Source organism: Oryctolagus cuniculus, chromosome 14 (genome assembly GCF_964237555.1).
Source record: "Oryctolagus cuniculus chromosome 14, mOryCun1.1, whole genome shotgun sequence".
NCBI classification, from domain to species: Eukaryota; Metazoa; Chordata; class Mammalia; order Lagomorpha; family Leporidae; genus Oryctolagus; species Oryctolagus cuniculus.
This window is the reverse complement of record NC_091445.1, coordinates 42,946,187-42,965,155: the sequence shown is the minus strand read 5'-3', so window position 1 is coordinate 42,965,155 and position 18,969 is coordinate 42,946,187. Positions and strand designations below refer to the sequence as shown.

Here is an 18,969-nt window from a genome sequence, read left to right as displayed (position 1 = left end):
CTAAGTAAAGATTTCAACGGTTTGCACCCACACAGAAACACAAAGTGTAAAGTACTGTTTGAGTACTAGTTATAGCATTAAATCACAATGTACAGCACATTAAGGACAGAGATCCTACATGGGGAGTAAGTGCACAGTGACTTCTGTTGTTGATTTAACAATTGACACTCTTGTTTATGGCATCAATAATCACCCGAGGCTCTTGTCATGAGTTGCCAAGACTATGGAAGCCTTTTGAGTTTGCCTACTCCAATCTTATTTAGACAAGGCCTTCAGAGAAAGGTACCTCCTTCTTTGATGGCCCATTCTTTCCGCTGGGATCTCACTTACAGAGATCTTTCATTTAGTTGTGTGTGTGTTTTTTTTTTTTTTTTTTTGAGAGAGTTCTTGGCTTTCCATGCCCAAAATACTCTCATGGGCTTTTTTGCTGGATCCGAATAGAAAGGCATGATTTTTAATGATTAACTATGGATAACAAACTTGATCTCTGAGATGTTGTTCTGCAACATTACATGATGAGTGAGTGGAAGAGGGCCGTTGGTTCCTGTATCTGAGAAATGCAACTACCACACTGTCCTCATTAAGCTGGGCTGCATGGAGACTGAAGTGACCAGAATAGGAGCTAGGTTTGGATTAGAAAACTTGTATAACCAAGAGCTCCTCTGTCATGTTTGCTACAGAATTGGAATTTGTATGGCGTAGATCCTTGACAATGTCGACCAGATAATCTGATGGTATGGAATGACAGGTTCTTCAAGAGTCTGATTTCACTTAGGAAACTTTAGAGGTTTTTTTTTTTTTTTTTCAATCATCACTTGTATATTAAATATTTCTATTAGAAAATAAATTTTTCTCCTAGAATATAGATTATTTGGAATTAGTTTGGCATTGTGTTAGATTTTATGGTTAATTTTTTATTGTTTTGAAATTGTTTTTATATATTTTGTCTTGTATTTCCTAATCTTAACTTTCTAATAGCTTAACTTTCTAAAAGAATGGTAACTGACACAAGGGGCATGGAGAAAGAGTAAAATTTTTTTTTCATTTTTTATACAAATTTTATTTTGTCTTCCGACATAGATCTACGACTGCATTCTGTCAGTTTCCTCCCGAGAGGGTGAGGTAATTGAATTGGACAAACCTGTGATGGCAGAGGGAAATGTAGAAGTTTGGCTTAATTCTCTCCTGGAGGAATCTCAGTCCTCGTTACATCATGTGATTCGTCAGGCAGCTGCAAATATTCAAGAAACAAGTTTCCAATTGATTGAATTTCTTTCTTCCTTCCCTGCTCAGGTCAGTGTATTGAAATGAGAAAATATTTTGGTAAAACATCATCTTAAATCTCAGAGATTGCCTCTTACAAGCCTCACAAATGAACTGACAGCTTAACTCTGGACCCTAAGATTTTCTTAAGGATCCATTAAATATAGATAAGCTTAAAGATTCCAACTGCAGATTATTTAATCATATATATTTATATCTTTATGTGACAATGTATATAAATCATGAAAACATACAGAATGGATGCTTTACTACAAATGTGAAAATGGATTTCAGCATTAAAATACAGGAAATAATGTTTTCTCAGTCATTGTGATCTACAAATATTTTTGAATATTTACTATGTGTAAATAATGTGCTAGTTTGAATAAAACAAATCTGAGGCATATTCTTTTCCTGTAAGTAACTTAAAAACTATTCAGGGAAATATGTGACAAATGTAATCATTTGAGATTTTGCGAAAAATATTGTAGATACATCATGAGGCTTTACATATTTAATTGCTAGATGAGTAATATGAATAGAGTTTTCATAGGTTTTGAGACCAGGTGTCAAGTTGATGTAACCATGACTCTCTATTTGTGTAATGATCACAAATATTCATTATATGGTGATTTCTGATTAAATAGATAAATATGCCTCACACTCATAAAGCTCTTATTTCCATAAGGTTGGGTTATTAGGAATTCAAATGATATGGACAAGAGATTCAGAAGAAGCCCTTAGAAATGCCAAATTTGATAAAAAAATCATGCAGAAAACCAATCAGTCTTTCCTGGAGCTACTGAACACACTGATAGACATCACCACAAAGGATCTGAGTTCCGTGGAGCGAGTTAAATTTGAGACTCTGATTACTATTCACGTGCACCAAAGGGATATCTTCGATGACCTGGTAAATTCTTTATAAATGCTGTGACATATACAGAAGAGTAAATATTAGACACTATCTGTGTTTACCTGCTGGAATTAGTTTGATTGAATTCAGAAAAGGTTAAATTCAGGCAAAGAATCATCTCAGGATTGGAGCTTGTTTGTCAGACTTTCTTTTCAGTCATTACCTGAAATTTCAGTCATATTCCGATGATCTATACTATGCTACAATTAGCATAGAGACAATTAGACTCTATTTTTAAAGTCCTTATGTGATTATTTTAATGCTAAAAAGTCATGTAGCAACCTGAAAGGCTTTCATTTATCTCATACTCCTTTTAGTTATTTATTGGAGAGCACTAGTTTCGTGCTGCAGAAATTAAGTAATATTGCTAGTAGAGCTATTTAGGGTTTCCCTTAAGGCTTTTGGTAAATCACATCCTTAACAAGTTTTTACATTTTATGTCATTGATTGCAAATGGTCTTTCCTAATATAGCTTGTGACACTCAGGTGTCATGCAGATTTTTGCTTTTAAAGAAAAAGCAGTGTAGGAAAAAGGAGGGTTCAATAGTTACAAAAAATGGGAAATGTGAAAAGAAGTGAAATTTGTCCTTTACTATAAAATACAACATTAAATAAGAGACAAGAAGCTCTTATTTTCATAATAATTTTCTGGGTTGTGTCTTACCCATTATGTGAAAAGGATTATGAAAGATTGGTTCTGATGGAATGGCAATAAAAGACAGTACATTCCAGCTGTTTTGTGTTCATTTCCTTTCTTAATAGTTAAGCACACTGTTTGCTTCTCTGAGAAATAAAGAGGTCAAGGTAATTTTAGATTTCTTATTTGTCAAAGAAAAATGAGTAAAGTGCCTTAACATTTTGGTAAAAAAAATCCAGGCAAAAGCATTTGCTGGAAAGTAACCTGCCTTTTAGATGTTAAAAATTTGGGCCTGCTGCCATTTGTAGGAAAAATAATTAATGGATTAAAAAAAAGCCCAGCAATATAATTTGTCATAATCTTGAGATGTCTTTTTTCTTTTTTTTTTTTTTTCTTTTTTTGACAGGCAGAGTGGACAGTGAGAGAGAGAGACAGAGGGAAAGGTCTTCCTTTTGCCGTTGGTTCACCCTCCAATGGCCGCCGCGGCCAGCGCGCTGCGGCCGGCGCACCGCGCTGATCCGATGGCAGGAGCCAGGAGCCAGGTGCTTTTCCTGGTCTCCCATGGGGTGCAGGGCCCAAGCACCTGGGCCATCCTCCACTGCACTCCCTGGCCACAGCAGAGGGCTGGCCTGGAAGAGGGGCAACCGGGACAGAATCTGGCGCCCCGATCGGGACTAGAACCTGGTGTGCCGGTGCCGCTAGGCGGAGGATTAGCCTAGTGAGCTGCGGCGCCGGCCGAGATGTCTTTTTTCTAACATTGTTTATTTCTGTCTTTGCATGCCAGAACATGTTTTTATGCGTTATATTCTGGGGTTGGGACTATGTTATTGGGCATTTAAGGGTAAAATTTCAGAAAGAGGGATCTTATTTTTAAGATATGAAATGCCATTTAAATTAGAGGGCCATACATCAGGATTTCTCTTGAATTTTCCTATTCCCACATATTCTTTTTTTTTTTTTTTGTAAAAGGTTTATTTATTTATTTGAAAGGCGGAGTTACAGAGAGAGAATTAGAGAGAGAAATGGCTGCCATGGCCGGAGATGCACCGATCTGAAGCCAGGAGCCAGGAGGTTCTTCCAAGTCACCCACGTGGGTGCAGAAGTCCAAGGACTTGGTCCATCTTTTACTGCTTTCCCAGTCCATAGCAAAGAGCTAGATTGGAAGAGGAGCAGCTGAGACTCAAACTGGCACCCATATAGGATGCTGGCACTGCAGGTGGCAGCTTTGCCTGCTACCCCACAGTGCCGGCCCCTCCCATATCTTCTAAAGCTTCTTTTTTGTTGATGAATACTTGAGTGAACTGGATGGTGATAAAGCTGGCATCTCTGAACTAATTGGGTAGCCTTTGAGTTCCCTGTGTTTCACTGTATGGTCCACATGAATGCTTATATGTGTACTAAATAAATACTCCTAGTCTCATTTCCAACATTATGCCTTTTGCATTTCAGTGTCACATGCACATCAAGAGCCCAACAGACTTTGAGTGGCTGAAGCAGTGCAGATTTTATTTTAATGAAGATTCTGACAAGATGATGATTCACATCACTGATGTGGCTTTCATATACCAGAATGAATTTTTAGGCTGCACCGACAGACTTGTCATAACTCCTCTCACAGACAGGTGATGGAGGGATTCTGTGATTTTAACCCCTCAACACTCCACTTCAACATTTTTATTCTCACGAGTTGCTCAGGGGATTTTTGCTTAATGTTTCTTAAGGTTTATAGAGTCTTTTTATATCAAAGCCTTTGAAATTCAGTATTTTTAGCTTTACACCTGTGTCTTCACCTGGAATTTAGATTTGCTTCCTTTGCATTTAGTCTTACAGAGGCAAGGTTTAAATGCATCCATGGACATTGAATGGGCAAGAAAGGGAATTAATTGTTGTATGACACCAGGTGCAAATCACAGCAGGCTTTGAAGGCTGCTGGAGTCCCTTGTCACCACACAGAGACAATTAAGATGATCTTTTAGCAGGAGAGAAATGGAGCATCGGTGCAGGTGAAAGCAGTGGGGAGAAGCCTGGGCTATGCATGGGGAGTTGTCGATTCTGCTCTGTGCTGGTTGTGTTTGTTTGGGCCATCTTTGTCATCTCCCTAGACTTCATCACTTCATCTGTAAGTTGAACTGGGTTGTCCCTGGAGGGTCCTCCCAGGGCTAATGTTCTGTGATTTCTCAGTCTAATTTGAACTTTGTGATATGAGGCACATTGTATATTCTCTGGTCAGGATATGCTGAATACTTAAAATGTCCAAATGGCTTAGTTGAATCCTTCTACCCTGTATTCATAATACAGCATTGTGTGGCTCCTCATCATCAATCTTTGGCCTTAGCTGAAGCTGAACATAGGTCATTATCACAGAGTGATCCTTCAAGCTATAAGATTTAAAATGTTATCAGAGGCAATTTGAGTTTGATGTATTAACACTGTCATCTGCTAGGACTGATTGCCTGTTTGGTTCATTTATGATGCTCACAGCAGTGTCCACTGTCAGTTGAAGCTGGAGGAGCTGCAAGATATTTTGTGGGTCTCATCTTCCTCTTGCATTTAGCTCTTTTAGCTTTTCTTATTCTCTCTGAAGTCTGGGTTGAAGATGGCTTGCCGTGGCTGTGGCAGGACCTTGTGGGGAAGGAGATTATCCAATAAGTCAAACATAGAAAGATGAATACCACATGGCCTCATCAGAGGTGGAATCTAAGAAATCAGACTCGTGGATGTTCAGAGTTTGATGGTGGTTTCCAGAGCCTGAGGAGGGAGCAAATGAGGGGTACCAAGGGTACCAAGGCTCAGATTAGCAGGAGGAATAAGTGTTAACATCTATTCCACAGTAGGGTGACTGTGGAAAATAATAATGTGTATTTCAAAATAACTGAGAGAGAGCAATTCAAATGTCTTCCCATAAAAAATGGTAAGTAGATGAGGTTAGGCATATGTTAAATCACTTGGCTGAATCCTTCCATATTGTATCCATGTAACAGAATTTCATATTATACCTTATAAATGTACACAATCAATCATGATTTGTGAGTTAAAGTAATGTTAATTTAAGAAATATGAAGAGTTCCCCAACAGGAAATCTATATGAAAAGTGTATGTGCTTATCTCCTGCCTCCTCTCTTTCACCCTCCAGTGCCTCCTTACCTTCCTCTCTCTTTATTGAGAAGACAGATGCACTGATCTCCTGTGATCACATCCATAATGTGACCACCTGTCCTTGCATGATCTCTGTCTCTCCTGGTTCTTTGGATGCATCATACAGAGACAACATCTCCACTGACACTGGGATGTCCTTTCTGGGAGCAGCATCCGTTTCTACTTTCTGTGTATCGTGCTGATCAATGTGCAGCCCATACCCTGACCCCTCCAGTTTCCTTCTAATTTCTGTGCCCTCATCAAAACCCATCCAAAGCAGTTTCTCTCTTATTTTTGTCTTGAACTCATTCCATTCAGGCTCCTGGTGTTCATTTTCTATTGCTGCCTTAACAAATACCACACATTTAGAAGTTTAAACAGCTCAAATTTGTTATTTTTAGGATTCTGTATGTCAGAAATATGAGACAGTTCTCACTGGACTAAAATCAGGGCTCAGTGGGACTTGTGTTCCTTCCTGGAGACTCTACGGGAGGATCCATAATGCTCTTTCAGGTTGTTGGCTGAATTCTTTTACAAAAGAACACTCTTCACTAAGATGATTACTTTAACGAAGTAAGTACTGGAGACACAGATGCATTTGTGGTCAGCTTTTTGCTGATCCAGCTGGAAAAATTCAGTAACTGTGGCCGCTTTCTTGACTCTGGGGCATCATGCCATGTGGACAGAGCTGTGAACATTTCAGAGGCTCAAACAGCGATTATCATTCCATAAAAGCGTGTAGCACCTTTCTCCAAACACTCATGGTGTCTTTAATGACCAATCTTTCCTTCCACTTCTGAGCACACGTGGAGAAGACTAGAAGTACATACTACTGCTAGCACTTAATAGAGAGGGCAGAGGGAGTTGATGGCTGATGCAGCATCTTATCTGCTTGATAAGAAATGTAGACAAGCATAATGATGTGTCTTTCTCTGACATAGTCTTGCAATGTGTGAGACCACTCAACTCTGCCCTTAGCATATCTGTAGTGTTGGGTCAGACACCTCACTTCTCTCATCCCCTTCTTTTGGAATCATTGTGGGGACTAGAAATGAAGCACACAGTAGTCTCCCCTTTTCCTTGGTGGATACATCTCAAAACCCCTAGAGGATGCCTGGAACCTCAGAGAGTACTGAAGTCTAGGTACATTATATTTTTCCTAAACATCTATATATGCCTATGATAGTTTAATTTATAAATGAGGCATAGTAAGAGATTAATAGTAATAATAAAATAAACAATTATAACTGTGTACTGTAATAAACCTTGTGTGAATGAACCCCCTCTCTGTTTCAAAAAATGTTCATCTAATATTTTTAGACCATGTTTACCACTAAGGGTAAATGAAACTGCAAAGAGTAAAACTGTGGATGAGAAGGGGCACCTAAATGTCCAGGCCAGAGCCCAGACATAATAAATGTTACTCTCATCACTATTTTTACTTTGAGCATTGATGTTTGTAATCATTGAATAATATACTCTTTTGCAACCTTTCTTCTCACTTCCTCTTAAGCAAGTACTGTAATCAAAGACTTTGTAACTAAACTAAGTTCTCAACAAAGTAAAGAGCCTTGTTGATATATTTGCCACTGTGATCTTTGGAAGCTTTTTAATGTTTTAGAATCCATAGGAGCCAAAACCACTTCTGGTTTACATGTTATGAAGTGCGTCTACAGAGTAATTACTACTTAATACTAATTCTGGTGACAGATTTGGTTAAAACAAAATATGGTGAACCTTGGGTCATGGGGTCTGTCATTATTCGTTTGGCATCATGGTCATAGTCTGTGTCTAATTCCAGGAGCTGTTGGTGCAGGTGGAACCAATAGGAGTGTGCTATTGGGCATATAAAAGCCATTTATTTGCCATAAAGTCATAGTACACAAGGTATCAGGGTCTAGGCAAGCAGCTGGGGCGGGGTTACTGGTATGAATTTGATCCAGCTTCTGATAGCAGAATGTTTAATGTCGAGGCAAAAAACTGGAATAGAACTCGGAGAAGGCCACAGAAACACATAAAAGGTCCAATCTTATTTTTGAATGGAGAACTTTTGGAAATGACTTGGAGGAAGAAGATTGGAAAGGAAGACAGAGAAGCCAGGGGCAAGGTACACAAACCTGTCGAATTCCCTGAGAAGAGTCACATGACCCTGTGTCTCGAGATGCTCTGACAGTTCTTGCAGTCACTGCAAGGTGGTGTGGGTACCAGTCTAGCAGCTGGGCTGAAGCCTGCCTAGTGGAGAAAGTAAGGGATCAGTTGCTAAACATGCTGCATACTTTTCAAATCAAAGAATGATTTCTTTGAGACAACAACTTGCTAAACAATCCCAGTTATGTAAAGAGGGTTTGTAAGACAGCAGCAGAGTGGCCAGAATTGAAAGGGGGTGCATTTCTTACCCTGAGAAGGTGGATGTTTCCCAAGGCCAGGTAACAAGGGGGCATGGCTTGCAGACAGGCTGCCTTGAGTCTCAGGCCTCCCTGTGCACTCCTGAGAAGAGCTGCTCAATCTCCATGAGCCTCTTGCCCCATCTGTGAGATGGTTTCCCTTCAGGTCTCTCTGGGAATGCAGTGAGAATCAAGGATGTGGCTGCATCATGCCAGCTATTGATGTTACATACTCTGCAAGGGCAGAAATGAGACCTTTGGTTAAAAGGCAAACCCTAGTACTCAAACAGTACTTTACACTTTGTGTTTCTGTGTGGGTGTAAACTGTTGAAATCTTTACTTAATATATACTAAATTGATTTTCTGTATATAAAGATAATTGAACATGAATCTTGATGTGAATGGGATGGGAAAGGGAGCGGGAGATGGGATGGTTGCGGGTGGGAGGAAGGTTATGGGGGGAAAAGCCACTGTAATCCAAAAGCTGTGCTTTGGAAATTTATATTTATTAAATAAAAGTTTAAAAAAAGCAAACCCTAATGGAGAGAAGGGATCCTTTTCATCGCATACCTTTACCTTTTGATCCATATCCAGGCTTGGTATGCACTCAGGGCTGAGGCATTTACTGTCTCCTTCTCGAACCCATTCTAGTAGGATAGAGACCACAGAGGACTTCCCGTTTGTGTGCCCACTGTCCCTGTCTATCCCTCATGCTGAATGAGCACATCCTTTTTTGGGAATCTTTTTCAAGTCATGGTGAATGCTTTATAGTTATGACATATGAAAATCCTGAACAGTAGCACTTTGTGAACTGTCTCCTTTGACAACACCAGGTGGTGCTGGGAATCAGGTAATTTGCAGGTGAAAATTTTTCCTTTACAGGCATTCTTGTATTCACCCACAAAATCTTTTACTTGCTAATCTAATAAGATGTACTAGAAAGGAAATGCAGGTATAGTGATGATCACAGAAATAGATTAAAGATGTGATTATTTAGCACTACACTATTTGAGTCCCAAGTATATCAAATGATCAACAGTTAGATTCAAAAGGGAATTAATCATTTAAATGGCTCCCAGTGAATTTCACAGACAGTTTTCTTTCTTTTTGTCTTTATTATATATTAGAAGGTTTCTTTATTTGAAAGGCAGAGTGATGGTTTGGGGTGGTGGGTGGGTAGAGAAAGAGAGAGAGAGGGAGAGATCTTCTATCACTGGTTCATTCCCCACACGGCCCAGATTAGGCCAGGCCAAAGCCAGGAGCCACGAGCTCCATCTGAGTTTTCTACCTGAGTGACAGGGGCCCCAGTGCTAGGGTCATCCTCCTCTGCTTTCCCAGGTATGTTACTAGGAACTGGCTTGTGAGAAGACCAGATGGGACTCAAATGGTTACTGTGGTGAAGCAAGCTAACATATCTATCATCAAACATAATTTTTGTTTGTTTTTTTTTTTGTTACAAAACAACTAAAATATATTTATTTAACAAAAATTTCCAGTACAATACAGTTGTATTGACTGGTCTTCATGTTGCACTGTAGGTCTCTAGACTTGTCCATCTTCCATATCTGTTTTGTATCCTCTGACCTGACTCTCACCATTTCTTCCATATGCCCCTCTCCTGGTAACCATTGAGTTATTTTCTGTCACTATATATTTGATCTTTTTGTCTCCTTCTAGATTCCACATATAAATGAAATCGTGCAATGTTTGTCTCTCAGTGTCTGACTTTATTTCACTTAGCATAATGTCCTCCATATTATCTATCTTGTGGCAAATGGCATGGTCTTCTTTTTTAGGGCTGAGTGATTTTCCATTGCACAAATGAATGTACCATGTTTTCTTTATCCATTTGTCCATTGATAGCTAAGTTGTTACTTGGCTTTGGGGAATAGTGCTGCAGTGAACATAGGCGTGCAGGTATCTTTACAAGGTGATGATTCTATCTGCTCTGGATATAGACCTAGAAGAGAGGTAGTTCCATTTTAATTTCCTTAGGAAGCTCCATACTGTTTTTCATGATGGCTGCACCAAGCTACATTTCTACCATAAGGGTACATGCTTCCTTTTTATCCACCCCTTCACCAACATTTATTATTTCTTATCTTTTGGACAATAGCCATTTTGATGTGTGTAATGTGATGTCTCATAGTGGTTCTAGTTTGCATTTCCCTGGTGATTAGTGATGTTGAGTGAATATTATTCTTTTAGTGGATAGATTTCTGAGGAAAAATTGCTAAATAAATTTTGAAAATGCTGTGTACTATTTCTCATACTTGGAGATTCTCAGTATACATGATCATAAGAAAGACTGAAAAGTTCAGCAGGAAAGAAATCTGTTTGACCTTTTAAAGAGTTTTCAAACTTATTTGACTAGAGAGTATCCCTCCTTGGTCTCAACACATGTTAACATCAATAAAGAAAAGTATATTTTAGGTTTGAGTATTAGGAATGTCACATAGGATCTTCTGTTTTGCGGTCTTGGGTGGGTTTCCTTACATTCTGGCTTGGTTGTGTTGATTGTTCTTCTCCAGGTGTTACATCACGCTGGCCCAAGCCCTGGGAATGAGCATGGGGGGAGCCCCTGCTGGACCTGCAGGAACAGGCAAAACAGAGACCACCAAAGATATGGGACGTTGTCTTGGGAAATATGTTGTGGTTTTCAACTGTTCAGATCAGATGGATTTTCGAGGACTTGGGAGGATTTTTAAAGGTGATGTTTATATATATTTTTTTAATTTAACAAGAAATTTTGGCTATGGTAGACTAGTTTGTTGAGATTTATTTTTCGATAATTTGCAATGTTAATTTCATTCTTCAACTATGTAAAACTCTGGAAAACCATGAATCTCATTCATGTTGTGTGGACCCTGTGTTAAGTTTACTTGCCTTTTGTAATGTTCCTTTATTCCTGCAGGTTGGCATTTATAGATAAAGTGCCAAATTGTCAGCTGTTTTGGGCCTCTTGATGCATGATCTATTTGTTCAGCTTTATTTTTTGAGCAAACCTTTCTCTGGTTCATTTTGGCAGCTGCATAATGTGCTTTTCCTGGGCTTTCCAAAATTACATAGTAATTGGATTTTCTGTTTAATTTGCTTTCTAAGGACTGGCACAATCTGGATCCTGGGGTTGTTTTGATGAATTCAACCGTATTGATCTACCAGTTCTTTCAGTTGCAGCCCAGCAAATTTCCATTATTCTCACCTGTAAAAAGGAACGTAAAAAATCTTTCATTTTTACTGATGGAGATAATGTGACTATGAACCCTGAATTTGGACTTTTTCTAACCATGGTAAGGAAGCTAGAAGATTTACTGAATTTCAGCTGTCTTATCACACTCTTTATGTCTCTCCCTGGCCATATGTCATCTATTTTCCATGAATGGAAATTGGGATTGTAATTTTCACTCCTGTTTGAAAGCCTTTGGTGTTAAACAAAGATCATATTAATAACTCATGACTTAATTTGTCCAGGTGGAAGAAGAATGAGATATGTAAATGAGTTCCTTGGTTGTCATTCTGGTTTTGTTGTGTGTACATTGCGAATCTTTTAATATCATGCTGATGTATGCTTGTTGCCCCCTGATCTTAGCATTTGTCCTTGCGTTTTGTTTTCTATTTAGAATCCCGGCTATGCTGGGCGGCAGGAACTCCCTGAAAACTTGAAGATTAACTTCCGCTCAGTGGCCATGATGGTCCCCGACCGTCAGATTATCATAAGAGTGAAGTTGGCCAGTTGTGGCTTCATAGACAATGTTGTTTTGGCAAGGAAGTTTTTCACGCTCTACAAGCTGTGTGAGGAACAGCTTTCTAAGCAGGTGTGCCATTCTGCAGGACTCTATGGGCTTACAAATGTTTCATCTTTCCTTTCGTGAAATGTTCTCATTTGAAAAACTGTAGATTGGGATTGTTGCTAAAGTGCCTTACAGATACTAAATAGAAAGATGTTGTATCATTACACAAGTAATTTTATATGTACTGATAAAGCAATGAATATTTGTATGTACAGTTAAAGAAATGAATATTTATAGCATAGAAATGAAGTAAATACTATTTGATTTAAAACCAAAGAATTATGGCTATTAACATCTGTTTTTTATGCCACCTATATATTCATCATAATGTGTGTTGTGTTTTATTAGGGTTTTTAGGAACTTCTCATTTATTCTTCTCATTTCTAAGGCCACGCAGGTGTGGCCAAGCTCTGCTAATTGCCATCTTCTCTCTTGTGACCTTGCTAGTTTTTTCTACTCTTTGGAGTATTAGGTTCAAACATCATGAGGTTTCATAGTTGAGAGGCCTGGAATTAATCATATATTACATCTGCATTAGTTATCTGCTGCAGTGTAATAGCCCAACCACAAATTTAGTGGCTTAAAATCATTCACATTTATGATTTCACAGTGTCTGCAGGTCAAGAGTCATCTAAATAGGGTTCTTTGCTTAGTGTCTACAAGGTTGTAGTCAAGGTGTTGTCTAGGGCTTTGGTTTCATCTGATGCTTGACTGGGGAATGATCTACTTCCAAGCTCTTGCAGGATGTGGACAGAACCCTGTTCCTTGAGGTTGTAAGTTGAGAGATTCCATTTCTTACTTGCTGTGCCTGGAGATCGCCTTCAGTTCCTAGAGGCTATCCATAGTTCTTTTGTTTGCTATGTGGGATTCCCCAACATGGCCACTTGGCTTCTCAAAGTCAGCAAAGAAAAATATCCAGCAAAATGAGCGTTATATTCCTATGTAATGGACCACATAATTGCCTACATGTAATTGCATTCAACATACTGTCTCTGCTGCGTTCCATTAGTTAGGAGCAAATGACAGGTCCTGCCCATAGTCAAGCTGATAAGATCACGAAAAGGAATAAATACGAGGAGGTAGGCATCACACTGCAGTTGTCTAGCACATAAGTAAAAACTACTAAAAATATGTTAAATAACGACACATTGCAATAAACATAAGACTATAACATGAACAGTGTCTCCTAACATTCATTACACTTCAGTTCTTCTCCTTACCCCAACTTTCATTCCAAACTTCTTTGACTATAGATTAATTTTTTATACCCACATGTTAAACCAAATTACATTCTGCCCAAAAGTTCTTTTCCTATGTCAGAAACACACAGAATTTTGACCCTGGCCACAAACCTTCCTTGTTAGCCTGACCCTGACTCTGCTTTTCTGCCACCAACATTTCTAGTTTTGTCTGCTGTAATGACAACCTTACTCACTTATTCTGTTTCTTCCCTCTGTCAAAGAAATAGTGTTTGTGTGCTATTTACTGGATGTAGAAAACTTCCCACATGACTGATTTTTGCCTTTGTCTTTTGTTTTAAAAGATTTATTTATCTATTTGAAAGACTTACAGAGTGAGGGAGAGACAGTGAGAGATCTTCCATCCACTGGTTCACTCCCTGATGGCCTCAACAGCCAGGGTTTGGCCAGGCCGAATTCAGGAGTTAGAAGCTTCATCTGGTTCTCCCGTGTGGGTGGCAGGGGGCCCAAATACTCAGATCACCCTTTGAGGCTTTTCCCAGGCTATTAGCAGGGAGCTGGATTGAAAGTGGAATGATGTGGGCGTGAACTGGTGCCCATATGAGATGCTGGCATTGCAGGCTGTGGCTTTTCCTGCTACACCACAATACAAGCCCCTGCCCTTTTCTTAACTACTCCTTCACTTTTTGTGCCTTCACTCCCACAGACAAGGTCACTGTGGAATGAAATGTGTCAGTGTGTACAAAGTAGTTGGTCTCATGTGGATCTCTTGGTGAACATTCTGTGAATCTCTCTTTGTGCCCACAGATTTAACTCAAAGCCCAGTTCTGATAGGAAGTTTTCCTTAATTGTCACCCACCAGCAATTCCAAGTCATTGCTACTTTTATGCAAGTTTATTCATAATTATATTTTATTATCTTTATTAGAGTTTAAATTCCCTGACTATATGAACTCAATATGTGTGTTTTTGTGTCCTCCAACTAGTATTTAGTGAGGTACACTGCTCCCAGCTACTTTAGCAGATCACTGCCTTTTTGTTTTCCTGCATTTAACTTTTTTTTTAATGTGGTAACATATTCAGCACTAAATTTGCCATCTATTTTTTAATTATTTATTTGAAACACAGAGAGAGAGAGAGAGAGAGAGAGAGACAGAGAGAGACAGAGAGAGAAAGAAACAGAAAGAGCTATCTTCCATCCAATGGTTTGCTCCCAGATGGCCCCAATGGCTGGAACTTGGCTGACATGGAGGCAGGAGCCAGGAGCTTCTACTGGGTCTCCCATGTGGGTACAGTGGCCCAAGAATTTGGTCTAACTTCCACTGCTTACTTTCCTGGGCACATTAACAGGGAGCTGAATTGGAAATGGACTATCTGGGACTCAAGTGTGTGCCTGTATAGGATGCCGATGTCACAGGTTGCGGCTTTACCCACTACGCCACAGTGCTGGCCCTACCATGTAACCGTTTTGAACTGTGTAGTATTTTCTATGATGTAGTGAACAGATTTCCTGAACTTTCATAACTTTTTTCATCTTGAAAAACTGAAACTCTCAGGACCGGCGCTGTGGCATAGCAGATAAAGCTGCCACCTGCAGTGCTGGCATCCCATATGAGCGCTGATTTGAGTCCCAGCTGATCCTCTTCCAATGCAGCTCTCTGCTATGGCCTGGGAAAGCAGTAGAAGATGGCCCAAGTCTACTGTGGCTGTGAGTGAGACCTGGAGGAAGCTCTTGGCTTCGGTCTGTCTCTCTCTGCCTGCCTCTGTCTTTCTGTAACTCTGCCTTTCAAATAAATAAACGAATAAATAAATAAATAAATACCCGAAACTCTACCCAACAAAACAAAAGAAAACAAAACAAAGCCTACCTTTTCTCCTTCTCTCTAGTCTATTGTAACTACCATTCTGCTGTCTGTTTCTATGAATTTGACTTCTTTGGATGCCCCATATAAGTGAAGTCATATAATGCATGTCTTTTTGTGACTGCAGGATTTTACTTAGCATAATACCCTCAAGGTTCATCCATGTTGTAGCTTGTGATAAGATTTCCTTCTTTTAATGGTCAAATAATGTTCCACCATAGCTACATGCCACATTCTGTTTATCCATTCATCCCTTGATGGACATTTAAAGTGGGTGGCTTCTACCTATTGGCTGTTGTGAATACTGCTGTTATATGAACGTGGATATGAAACTATCTCTTGGATACCCAGCTTTCATGTCTGTTGGATGTGTACCCAGCAGTGAGATTTCTGGATTGAATGCCAGTTCTGTTTATGTTTCTGAGGAACTGACATTGTGTTTTTCACAGTGGTTGGATACTTGGGTTTTAATCATTGACTTTCTATGTGCTAAATGTGGAGTGGCTGAGCTTTTGTTGACAAGCTGGGCTTGGCCTTCTGATTGTCCTTCCTCTTCCTCTTGGTAATCCTGGAGCACAGCTGCCTCCCCCTTCTTTCTTATTTGTTAGTCAGAAGGCTTCATCTACATGGATGTGATGGTCATGACCGAGGTCCCAGTCTGGTATCAGATTTAAGTCTAATGACAGAAATAACTTTGCTGTGTAGGATTGATTAGGAAGAAGCTCACAAGATGTCTGTCATTCCCTTTTCCCTGTCAAGCTCTATCAGTGAGTTCTGATCTAAGGGCCTCAGCTAGTGATTGTCTATGGGAGAACTTTCTGGATTTTTTTTTGACAAAGAAATGTAATGTATTGCTCCACTTTTTGAGTGACTTTTCTAAATGAAAATCAGAATTTGTTCATTATTGTGAATATGCCTCTGTCAAATAAATGTAGTTTCCATGGTAGGAAACATGGAGAATAAGCCCCATGTGTCTCAAATTCTTCAGGTACATTATGATTTTGGGCTGCGTAATATTCTGTCAGTCCTGCGGACTTTGGGGGCAGCAAAGAGAGCCAGCCCCACAGACACGGAATCCACAATTGTCATGCGTGTACTACGAGACATGAATCTTTCAAAACTGGTAAGATTCATGTATGGAAATGTTCTACCTGCTTAAATATCAGTTCAATTCACTGGGCACAAGTGAGATTTAGAAGTATTGGCTTTAACTATGCTCATTTAAAATGCGTAATTATCAGATAAAGTGCTGAAGAGCAAAACTTTAAATTAGACTTTTCAGAAATTCTTTTAGTAATGACTCATCTCTAGTCTAAAATGTCTGTTCATATAGAATTGAAATGGATTTTTTGAAATCCACACATTAAAGCTCCAAATACCTTGAATCACTTTTGTGTCTTAGAGCTAAAATCTCACCCTCTTTAAAGTCTGTAGAGCCTTACAGAAAATTATATGTAAATTATACAAATATGTGATAATTTCACTCTCTTATAGCAGACACTAGTAATCAATGTCTGGTCTCAGTGGGTCCATATATAGAGTGACAAAGTGATATATTTTTATTTCAAAGAAAAAGTATGATCCAAATTCTAATTCATGAATTTCTTACTATACCACATTAAAAAAAACTCTTTTAATTTAAATCAGGAATTGTAGTCTATTTAATATACTGCCAAATTGGCTATTTTGTGGAAAGATTGTCATGCAGGAGTATTTTCTTTCATTTCATTTCTTTTCTCCTTACTTTTATCCTCTTATTCTTTTTATAACTTAGAGGAAAGGCAAGAAAAATGTTATTAATTTCAGTGAAGGTGATATTTTATTATTGGTTGTACTGAAATAGTCTGGACTATATTGGGTGTTTTTAATTTGTACACTGCTGCGTTTGTGTCATAATGGGTTGTCTGCTTTCCTTTTTTCTTTTTTTAGATTGATGAAGATGAACCCTTATTTTTGAGTTTGATTGAAGATCTTTTCCCAAATATTCTTTTGGACAAGGCAGGTTACCCTGAACTGGAAGCAGCAATTAGTAGACAGGTAATGTTTCATAGGGCATCAAATGCTGTGTATGTTTGTCTGAATTTATTGAGAATCAATTGGTGTGGCTTGCACCTGTGGATTCTGAGAATGTCAAGCTAAAACTCTGATTTTAAGAGAGGTGATTGTACGGTAGTGAGAGAGTTCCTCTTGTCAGGGGATCTTCTACAGTGGCACAGCCACAGGTCCAGTGAATCTTGTACCAGGTTGTCGCTCCCCCTCTTCATGGAGGAGCAACACAGGACCCTGCGCTGTTCTTTCGTCTGCTCGGCCCTCCCCGGGTTTGCTGCTGGTTCTTCCCGGGTTGGCTGCTATCCCTTCCACCTCCGTGGAAGGGCAGTTCCCCCTGGCCACATTCCCCACTTCCGCAGGGGAGCGGCACACCGCCGGCCGGCTCTTCTCGGGGGCTGCACGGGTTCCCTTAGATGTTCCCCATAGATGTTCCCCGGTGCATGCCGTCTCTCTCCTCCTTTATAGTCCTCCTCCGCCAATCCCAACTCGGCTGCCCACACGCCGAGTACGCTGCTCTCCTCCAATCAGGAGCAAGTCCTACAGTTAATTGGTTGAACTGGAGGCAGCTGTGCGGAAGCTGTTTACTTCTCTCCCAGCGCCATATTGTGGGAGAGCAGATGCACAGAATAAGTCTTAATTCCAGTAACTTAGTCCAGTCCGGATTGTTCCCCACACCAGGTGTCCCATTATTTATGGAAACCATCCCACACCAGGGTCAAGAGTGACATATGATTAGTGTGCAGGGTCCAGCTAGGGCTGTGACTGTCTCCTGCCTTGGTGTTTGGCACCTTGGTGTAATCTCTGGACTCCTATCTCTCAGTGTTATTTGCAGTGACCCCACATGGCTTCTCAGTTATAATTCTTTCCTCATTGTGACTTTTTTCTCAGGCTCCGGGATGAGTAGAGGGGTCCACATAATTATGTATATCTTATTAACTGTCTGGACTTTCCAGGATATATGCTGCAGCTTTAAATTTTCATAGCCATCCGAGGAAGGGGAATGAATTAGGTAAATCTTGTGCACCAAATTTCCTTTCCTGTGAAGAATTTGAGACAAATGCAGCTTTATAGCAGTGGTAGTTAGCTTGTATTTATAAAAGTGCATTTCAGTTCCTCAAAAATGTCTGTAATAAAAATCAAATGTGTCAGTACTTATTGTATATTTTGCTTTAAAAATCAACATGTAAGTGTCTGAATTTCCTGATCAGGAAAGAGTGCTCATTAATTCTGCAAATGGTTTCTCCATCATTTGGCTAAATTAATTGGAGCACTATCTAAAAAGCTAGGTATTAAACAACTTCTAAGATGATTTATTTTAGTAGCTTATAACATAAAAAATCTGAAGATTCTGCACGTGGAAATTCAATTTTCCCAGCACCATTTATTGAATAGACTGTCCTTGCTCCAGGAATTGGTTTTAGATCCTTGATCAAATATAAGTTGGCTGTAGATGTTTGGGTTGATTTCTGGTGTTTCAATTCTGTTCCATTGGTCTATCCATCTGTTTCTGTACCAGTATCATGCTGTTTTGATTACAACTGCCCTGTAGTATGTCCTGAAATCTGGTATTGTGATGCCTCCAGCTTTGTTTTTGTTGTACAAGATTGCTTTAGCTATTCGAGGTCTCTTGTGCCTCCATATAAATTTCAGCACCATTTTTTCCAGATCTGAGAAGAAGGTCTTCGGTATCTTGATTGGTATTGCATTGAATCTATAAATTGCTTTTGGGAGAAT

The 18,969-nt window shown here is 39.4% G+C and overlaps 1 protein-coding gene across 2 annotated transcripts in view; it reads left to right on the top strand.

The window, feature by feature from the left end:
• The window catches only part of DNAH5 (dynein axonemal heavy chain 5), a 335,739-nt gene that overhangs the window by 179,960 nt on the left and 136,810 nt on the right, over positions 1 to 18,969 (top strand). For both annotated transcript variants that reach the window (XR_007922507.2, XM_051853566.2), the window contains exons 33-40: positions 1,081 to 1,293; positions 1,952 to 2,176; positions 4,266 to 4,438; positions 10,867 to 11,045; positions 11,438 to 11,625; positions 11,956 to 12,150; positions 16,175 to 16,309; positions 17,116 to 17,223. Coding sequence is in view for 1 of the 2 variants with exons in the window: in XM_051853566.2 (XP_051709526.2) it covers positions 1,081 to 1,293; positions 1,952 to 2,176; positions 4,266 to 4,438; positions 10,867 to 11,045; positions 11,438 to 11,625; positions 11,956 to 12,150; positions 16,175 to 16,309; positions 17,116 to 17,223 (1,416 nt within the window). In the remaining variant the exon portion in view is untranslated. The remainder of the gene's footprint in view (positions 1 to 1,080; positions 1,294 to 1,951; positions 2,177 to 4,265; positions 4,439 to 10,866; positions 11,046 to 11,437; positions 11,626 to 11,955; positions 12,151 to 16,174; positions 16,310 to 17,115; positions 17,224 to 18,969) is intronic.